Source organism: Bos javanicus, chromosome 20 (genome assembly GCF_032452875.1).
Source record: "Bos javanicus breed banteng chromosome 20, ARS-OSU_banteng_1.0, whole genome shotgun sequence".
In the NCBI taxonomy this organism is placed as follows: Eukaryota; Metazoa; Chordata; class Mammalia; order Artiodactyla; family Bovidae; genus Bos; species Bos javanicus.
This window is the reverse complement of record NC_083887.1, coordinates 1,927,480-1,936,744: the sequence shown is the minus strand read 5'-3', so window position 1 is coordinate 1,936,744 and position 9,265 is coordinate 1,927,480. Positions and strand designations below refer to the sequence as shown.

Below are 9,265 nucleotides of genomic sequence, written 5' to 3'. Positions count from 1 at the left end.
TCTTTCACTTTCATCAAGAGGCTCTTTAGTTCTTCTTCACTTTCTGCCATAGGGTGGTGTCATCTGAATATCTGAGGTTACTGATATTTCTCTGGGCAATCTTGATTCCAACTTGTGTTTCATCCAGCCCAGCGTTTCTCATAATGTACTCTGCGTATAAGTTAAATAAGCATGGTGACAATATACAGCCATAACGAACTCCTTTCCATATTTGGAACCAGTCTGTTGTTCCATGTCCAGTTCTAACTGTTGCTTCCTGACCCGCATACAGGTTTCTCAGGAGGCAGGTCAGGTGGTCTGGTATTCCCATCTCTTGAAGAATTTTCCATAGTTTACTGTGATCCACACAGTCAAAGGCTTTGGCATAGTCAATAGAGCAGAAATAGATGTTCTTCTGGAACTCTCTTGCCTTTTCCATGATCCAATGGATGTTGGCAATTTAATCTCTGGTTCCTCTGCTTTTCTAAATCCAGCTTGAACATCTGGAAGTTCATGGTTCACATACTGTTGAAACCTCACTTGGAGAATTTTGAGCATTACTTTACTAGTGTGTGAGATGAATGTAATTGTGTGGTAGTTGAGCATTCTTTGGCATTGCCTTTTTTTGGGATTGGAATGAAAACTGACCTTTTTCCAGTCCTGTGGCCACTGCTGAGTTTTCTAAATTTGCTGGCATATTGAGTGCATCACTTTCACAGCATCATCTTTTAGGATTTGAAATAGCTCGACTGGAATTCTATCACTTCCACTAGCTTTGTTCGTAGTGATGCTTCCTAAGGCCCACTTGACTTAGCATTCAAGGATGTCTGGATCTAGGTGAGTGATCACACCACTGTGGTTTTCTGAGTCATGGAGATCTTTTTTGTACAGTTCTTCTGTGTATTCTTGCCACCTCTTCTTAATATCTTCTGCTTCTGTTAGGTCCATACCATTTCAGTCCTTTATTGTGCCCATCTTTGCATGAAATGTTCCTATGGTATCTCTAATTTTCTTGGAGAGATCTCTAGTCTTTCCCATTCTGTTGTTTTCCTCTATTTCTTTGCACTGATCACTGAGGAAGGCTTTCTTGTCTCTCTTTGCTATTCTTTGGAACTCTGCATTCAAACGGGTATATCTTTCCTTTTCTCCTTTGCCTTTCACTTCTCTTCTTTTCACAGCTATCTGTAAGGCCTCCTCAGACTACCATTTTGGCTTTTTGCATTTCTTTTTCTTGGGGATAGTCTTGATCCCTGCTTCCTGTACAATATCACGGACCTCCATCCATAGTTCTTCAGGTTCTCTGTCTATCAGATCTAATCCCTTGAATTTATTTCTCACTTCTCTTAGTTTCCTTTTTTTTGGACATTGAGATTGACATATATACGCTATTATGTATAAAATAGATAGCTAATGAGAACCTACTGTGTAGCCCAGGAAAATTAGTGCTCTGTGGTGATGGGAAGAAAATACAAAACAGATGTGAGATATATATATATATATATATATATATATATATACGTGTGTGTGTGTGTGTGTGTGGTGTGTGTGTGTAGCTGATTGCCTTTGTTGTACAGCAGAAATTAACATTGTAAAGCAAATATACTCCAATAAAAATTAATTTAAAACAAGTTCCATTTTTCTCTGATAATATTCCTGGTCTTCTGGTCTATTTTATCTAATAGCATCATCTGCTTTTTGTGTTTACTCTTTTCATCCATTGATGTTTAACCCTCCTGGGTCCTCTCTGCTTAAAGCCTCTCTCCTATAGACAGCTTACAGTTGAGTTCTCCTCTTTAATTAACCCCACAAATCTCTGCCGTTTCACTGCAATGTTCAGTTCATTAACAGTTAATATAGTTGCTGATGTGACTGGATTTAGATCTATTATTTTATCTTTCCTCTTCTGTTTGCTTAAGTTTTTCAGGTGTTTTGCAGTTTCTGTATTTTAAAGAATTATTTGAATATTTTTAAAGGCTCTATTTTAGTTAATCTATTGGCATTTTATTTCCACTTCTTTGCATTATTTTGCATTATTTGCTCTAGAGATTATAATGACTTCCTTAACTTTCCTTAACAGTCTATTTAGAATTAAGGTTGTACCTCTTCTACAAATTATGCAGGAAAAAAACCCTTGCACTTATATAGATCCATTTACCACAAAACCCTATTCCTTATAGTAAAGTTCCCATTTGAAAATCTCTATACACCTACATACATTTTAGACTCTCCAAGACAATGTTACAGGTTTTTTTTCAAACTGTCTTGGGTGCTTTAAATAAATTAGGAAGAGAAAGAAGACTTTAATAATATTTGCCCAGAATTTGTTCCGTCTCTGATGCTCCTCATTCCTTTTGAAGGATCTGAGTTCGCGGTACTATTGTTTCCCTTCAGTCTGAACAGCTTCCTCGAGTTCAGGTCTGCAGGTGACAAATCCCCTTGGTCTCCTTTTATTTGAAAATGCTTGTGTTAGTTCGTTTTAACCATCCTTCAGCTCCTGTCTCACCTCTTCCATGCAGCCTTCCTGGGGTCTCCAGCACACAGGAAGCCCGGTTCTCGGAACTTTTATTGGTGCTGGAGGACATGTCTTTAACGTAGAGCCAAATTGTAGGAGGCTGAGAAGGCCACAGTCCACCCGCAGGATTGAGTGCTTGTGGATGACCAGTCCTCTTTCCTCCCTGCCTCCTTCCCTTACCCTCTCTTTCTTCCTTCCCTCCCTCCCTCCAGGTCCCACTTCTTCTCAGAGGAAGAGAACCAAAAGAGGGCAGGAAGCAGAATGCAGGCGCTGACTGGGGAGCCCCGTTTGACCGGGTCCCGTCCCAGCAGTGCACGCTGCCCTCCGAGAGCTGCCGGTGCTGCCGACAGGAACGGCGCAGTCCCAGACAGGAGTTGCCAGCGCCCTGCAGACGCTCCCTTTACTGCCGTGCCCATTACCTTCTGGGCCGAGGAGGATGGGGGCCGAGGACTGTGGTCCTCAGTCCTCAACATCCGCCTCCGTCCCAGGGGCGAGGCTGGGCTCTGTTTGGGCCCCTTCACAGGCAGGGGCCTTGCCCAGACTGCACGCCTTGCAGACCCTTCGTAGGGGAGGAGAAAGGCTGGAAGAGCGGGCCCGGAGCTTATTCATGGAGACTGCAGACTGTGGGCATATTTGGTGGCAGTGGGATCTAGCATGATGAAGCATCCTAGTCTGGGCTTCAGGGACCTGCATTCCAACTCCGCCTCTGACTCCATCCCCCTGGAGACGTTTGTGGAGTCCCCGCCTCTCCCAGCCTCTGATGTCCCTTATCTTGAGCAAGGGGTCAGCTTGTTCCAAGTGTGTTTGTTTTACGGTCTGAAACTGTATCCCTTCCCTTTACCTCCTCAGCCAGGACTGCCTCTGCCTCTTCTGCCCGGAGAATTCTGCCTCTCTGTGGAAAAGGATTCCCCAGGGAAAATATGAGAGGTTTTTAAGGAGGCCAGCTTTTCCTTTACTTCGTTTTTCCTGGTTTGCTCACTCATGCTAAGTCCAGGGCTCCCCAGCACCAGGTGCAGCAGAGAAGTTTCAGCCATGGCATCGATGGTCTGTACTGAATCCTGGCTGTGGGTTCTTGACCAATTACAGAATCTTTCTAAGGCTCCATTTTCTCATCTGTACAATGGAGATAATAGTATTGATTGTAGTGGGCTATTTGGAGGATTAAATGCAATAAGGCAGTTCAGGTCCCAACACAGTGCCTGTCACATAGTAAACCTACAATGAATACTTTTATTATTATTATTATCATCAACAGCATTATTTACCACCTCCTCTAACTCTAGGCCTCCCTGGTGGCTCAGACAGTAAAAGAATCTGCCTGCAGTGCAGGAGACCCAGGTTGGATACCTGGATTGGGAAGATCCCTTAGAGAAGGGAATGACAACCCACTCCAGTATTCTTGCCTAGAGAATTTCATGGACAGAGGATTGCAGGCTACAGTCCATGGGGTTACAAAGAGTCCAGACACAACAGAGCAACAAACTTTCTCTTACTCCAGGGAAAGATGGCCTCCCAGAGTCTGAGAGAGCTGCTTGGCATGGCTTGACGCAAGCACATCTGAGGAGTTCTCTTCAACTAGAAGACCTCCAGCTTCTGTGCACAAGTCCTCTAGCGGTCACTGTGCCAGGCACCCAAGTGACTCACCAGGGTCTGTACATGTGAACTGTTGTGAGTTCAGAAGCTCCCTCTGCATAGCACTTGACCCAGTGCCTGCTGACAGCCCTCAGTGAACTGTAGCCAACAGGACTGTTGTCACTGCCTGACTAGGGAGTCACCTCTGAGGCTGCGCTACAGCCAGCCATGACTACTGCGGGGTCAGCAGACATGGGCAGGGACTGGCTGAGGACTTGAGGAAATTTGCTCGACCACTCTGACCCTCAACGTCCTTGTCTGTGTGGTGATGGGGTTAGTTCCACTCCCTGCACAGGGCTGTTGGGAGTGGGGTTATGTGATCATAATGCGGGGGTGATGATTGCATGAGCTGTAATCCCAGGCCAGATTTTGAGTCCCACAAGCTCCCCTCTTTTTTTGAGGACCTTTGTCTTGTCCCTATGTCAGTGTGAAGGAGGGAAAGAGACTGATACCTGTGCTTTCTCCACCTCCTGTCCCCAAAGCCTTTAGCTCCAGGCTGCACTTGGCTCCATATTGAGTCAACTCAATAGATGGGAAAGCTCACAAGGAAGGGACACATGTAGTTTGTTTTTTTTTTTTTAATTAAAAAGAACATAAGAAAACAAAATCACTTCCCAGGGTGTGCTGTGATGCGGCATCACTGGTATGTAAAGCACGTATAAAAACAGGAAAAAGACCCCACGAGCTGCCCGCGTGGACCCCTCTGTGGCGGTCTGAAGCCCCTCCGGGGCTATGAAAAAGGAATCACTGATTCGCCCTTGTTTTTCTTGGAAGACTCAGCCACCTCCAGCTCACTGGTCCATGACGTGCACACAGGAAGTTGGGCTTTACAAGATTTTGCCAGTGGGTGGAGCAGGGGTGGGAGTTTGAGGTGCACACTCCTCCCTTCCCTGCCCGGCTCCGGGTCTATGGGGCTGGGGAGGCAATCTCCCTCTGTGGGGGGAGGTTAGGCACACTGTCCAGCAGGGCCAGGGATCTGGGCTCCCCTCTTGAGTAATAGCAAAAGGAGCGTTGGCAGGTAAGTTGTGGGCCACAGAGTAAAGGCCTGGACCAAGACGAGATGTACCCAGGGCTGGTACTAAATGTGATGGCTGGCTGGAAGGCAGTGGAGAGATTTTGATGTGTTTGCCATCATCAACTCACCACACTGACTTTCCTTGTCTGCTCAACCAATCCCTCCATTCCTGCCTCTGTTGGCCCAAACTTTGAGGGGAGTCCCCAGAACCTGCACTTGACTCCCTGCTCCACCACTTCCTAGTTTGCATGACTCTGGGAAAGGGACTTAACTTCCTCGAGCCTCAGTTTTCTCGTCTGTTAAATGGGTAGATTCATATGACCCTCACAAGGTGGCTGGAAATAGAAAGTGAAATCATACCTTCAAAGAACCTCATACAGCACCTAGCACAGCAGTGCTCAATAAATGGCCAGGGTGGTTACTGTCATGCAGGCACCAACATTTCCACTGCAAAGTTGGTTGGGCTGTATGGGTGGATATGTGATACACACAAGGTTTATACAACGTTCCAGAAAAACGATGGACTCCTCTGAGCCTCCTGTGTGTGCCTGGGCGATTCAGAGGTCTGGAGCAGCGGCATGGAGGATCCCGGCATGTCCGTCGGGCCTGGCTCAGGAGCTGCTCCGTTTCTAGACCTCAGTGCCCTCCCTGGGGTAGAGGACGCTGTTCGTGCTGACGCTCCCATAGAAGGGGGAGCTGAACTGGTTGAGGACAGAGCCCCCGTAGCCCAGAGCATTGCTGGGCATGGGGCTAGCCCACTCGCCCCCGCCCGCAGGGCCGCTGATGTTGGTGAGGGGGGTATAGGAGCTGAAGCTCAGCGAGTTCTGCACCCCCTTGTCAGCGGGCTCCAGGCTCAGTCCCGGTGTGGTGGCTGCGGGGCGGCTCACAGGGCTCGGCCCGCTCACATAGGCTGACATGGTCGAGAGGAAGCTGCTGAGGCATGGGGTGCCTGGTGGGGGCGGCGTTGGCTGCTTCTCCGGGGAGCCGGTGGGGCCCGATGCAGCGCCGTCCAAGATGTCCTGGGCCTCTGCGGTCTTGGGGCTGCCTGCCAGGAGACCAGCCTCCGTTTTCTCTGAGGCCATGGAGCCCGTGCTGGAGGAGACATCTGATTTTCTCTTCCTCTTCCTGCGGAAATTTCCATTGTCGAACATCTTCTCACAGTTGGGGTCCAGGGTCCAGTAATTCCCTTTGCCTGGCACAAGAGTGGGAGAGGGTAAGTACAGAGATGGAGCCAATACTTTGCTTCTGTTCCTCCTTGTTTGTCATAAGCTAAAACCGAAGGTAACAGATGCAGAAAGGCAGAGAAGAGGAATGCCACAGACTCACCGTGCATCACACCACACGGATCGTTACTCAAGCACCCACCTCACTCCTCAGCACGCTTGGAGTGCAGAGTGAGGCCTGAGCCACGAAGGAGTTTACTGTGTGGGCTCTTCAAGAGGTTCGAGTACTGGGGCCAAGGCAAGGGAGGGGCTTCTTTCATTGCTGATGGGAAAGAGAACTCAGGGAGAAACAGAGGGCTTTCTGAAGGTCCTGAGCATGAACTCCGACGGTGGACTTGAGTCCCAGCTTCAGACTGGGGACCTGGGGCGGGCCTGGGTTTCCTAGTCTGAGAAGTGGGCCCCCTGGACCTGCCCCTTCTTCCTCAGGCTGGCTGTGAGAGAGGGCTAATGCTAGGCGTGTGAAAGGGATTTGTGCCCGGGAGGGACAATCTGGACTCTGCCTTCCACATCTTCTGCCGAAGGGAGAACGCTTGCGTTCCTCTGTAGGACCAACAGTCCTGCCCTCACGACCCTCAGAGTGGGTGGGAGTGGGAGTCTTCTGAGAGGTATGCTGGCTTCCCATGGTGTGACAGGAGTGCACTTTAATTCTGGGAAATGGATACATGAGCATTCAATATATTACCCTCTGTGCATCTCTAAGGGCTTCCCTGGTGGCTCAGACAGTGAAGAATCCATCTGTGATGCCAGAGACCTGCGTTTGATTCCTGGGTTGGGAAGATCCCTTGGAAAAGGAAGATCAACCCACTCCAGCTCTTGGCAGGAAAATGCCATGGACAGAGAAGCCTGGTGGGCTACAGTCCCCGGGGTCGAAAAAAGTCTGGCACGACTGAGTGACTAAGCACACACCTGTCTCTAAGTTCTAGAAACTGCTCGTTATACAGGAACAGCTCACACCCTGGTGTGAGAGGGACCTCCATTCAGACGCTTGCTCCCTCACAGTCACATCCTCCTCTGTCACCCTGGGCAGGGTGCTTCACCTCTGGCTGTTACTTTCCTCAGCTTATAAACTGAGGATAGTAAGAGCCACCCTGCAGGGCTTGACTAAAGGAGGCAGGCGGCGTAAGGTGGCCCCGAGTGGCTGTCCCATGGATGTCTGGTCCCTCCCCAGCGGGCCTGGAGCGCACGTGGCTTTGTGTAGTTCCAGCAGTCACCACGCCCACCCCCACAAGAGTCTCTGCACGCTGGATGCTGGGGTCTGAATCAATGGTCACAGACACCGCAGTCCATGGAGCTTTTGTCAGCACCAAACCCCTCAAGTGCATCACCTCATGAGCCCACTGCCCACAAGCCTGGCAGAGCGACTATTACCCTGGTCCTGATTTTCAGATGGGAACACCGAGGCTCAGAGGTCACGCAGAGGTCAGCGGCACATCTGCCTGCAGGGTGCACCTTTACAGCGGACTCCTTCTGCCCACCGCCCCTCCACCCCGGGCCTCGGGTGGGGCAGGACCCCTCAGGGCTTCCTAGAATGGGGTGCCAGGAGGACTGAGCCTTCCTGGGGGATGACCCTGCACCCACGGCCCCCTTACCTGGGTCGTCCTCGTCGCGGGGCACCTTCTTGAAGCAGTCGTTGAGAGACAGGTTGTGGCGGATGGAGTTCTGCCAGCCAGCCTTGCTCTTGTTGTAGAAGGGGAAGTTGTCGGCCACGTACTGGTAGATCTGGCTGAGGGTGAGGCGCTTGTCGGGCGCCCCGTGGATGGCCATGGCAATGAGCGCCGAGTAGGAGTAGGGCGGCCGCACCAGCTTCATCAGCTCCTCCTGCGAGGGGAGCGGCAGCCAGCCCAGGTCGCCGGCCCCCAGCGTGGGCATGCCGGTGGGCAGCAGCTGCCTCTGCACGCCGCCGTAGGCCTGGGGCAGGAAGGGGCTGCCGCCTGGCAGGTAGGGTGGCGGAGTCACGGCCGGCCCGTTGAGCCAGAGGTAGGGGTTGGGGGCGGCCCCATACTCCCCGCCACCCTCGAAGGAGGGGGGCCGCTGCGGGCTGGGTGCGCCCTGGGGGTGGAAGAAGTTCTCGTAGTAAAGGTTCATCTCGGGGGGCTCCTGGCCAAGGCTGGGAAACTGGGGGCTGCAGCGGGGCGGGGAGGGCGCCGGGAGGTCGAAGGAGCTCATGCTGGGCCGGGCTGGCCGCCTCCACCTGCTGGGAGCTGGCCCTGCCAGGTGCGGGCAGGCTGCGCTTATACCGGCCGGCCCCACCCCGGGGCGTCGCCGCCGGCCCGCCCCTCCCTCCTCCCCCGGGTCGCCCGAGGGCCCTTCCCCGCGGCCACGGCCACGGCGGGCCCGCAGGACACGCTCGGCCGGCTTCCCGGCTCCTAGCAGCTAGGACACGGGCGCCCCTCCCTCTTTCCTTCCTTCTGCTGCTGTCTCCCCTCTGTTTGTCTCCTCATCACCTGCCCCTGTTCCTCCTGCCTCTCTGCTGCCCTTTCCCCTTCCTCTCCTGAACTGTCTGCCCTCCTGCTTTCTTGGGCTCTCCTGCTGTCCTATCCGCAAATCACTCTTGTTCCTTCCCTTCTATCTGGCATGGAGCTGTCTGCGATTCCCTCCCTGGCAGTCCCTGTCTCTCTGAGCTTGTTTCCAGGTCTTTCTACCTCCGTCTCCTCCCGCTTAAGTCCTCACCATCTCTGCTTCTCCCCTGCTTCCTTTTGCTGTCCGTGTCTGTCTGTCTGTCTCACATCGTCTCTGTGTCTCTTCCCCTTCCCCTCTGTCTCCCTCTTCTTCGCATCCTGACCCCTCACCCAGACTGGAGGAGACACTTCATCAGAAGCCACAGTCTGAGGTCTTTTGAAGTGAAGACACGTTTTCTGGAGTTTCCAGGAGAGAAGCTGGCGCTGGAGAAACAGAAGAGCCTCT

General features: G+C 51.7%; 1 protein-coding gene across 1 annotated transcript; it reads right to left on the bottom strand.

Annotated features, from left to right (window-relative positions):
• Positions 1-4,701: 4,701 nt before the first annotated feature.
• Positions 4,702-9,152, bottom strand: FOXI1 (forkhead box I1). Its single transcript, XM_061393179.1, has 2 exons — positions 7,951-9,152; positions 4,702-6,330 (listed from the first exon to the last, which is right to left on the bottom strand). Exons 1-2 carry the CDS (start codon positions 8,525-8,527, stop codon positions 5,768-5,770), a joined length of 1,140 nt encoding a protein of 379 aa, XP_061249163.1. The 5' UTR covers positions 8,528-9,152; the 3' UTR covers positions 4,702-5,767.
• Positions 9,153-9,265: the final 113 nt, after the last annotated feature.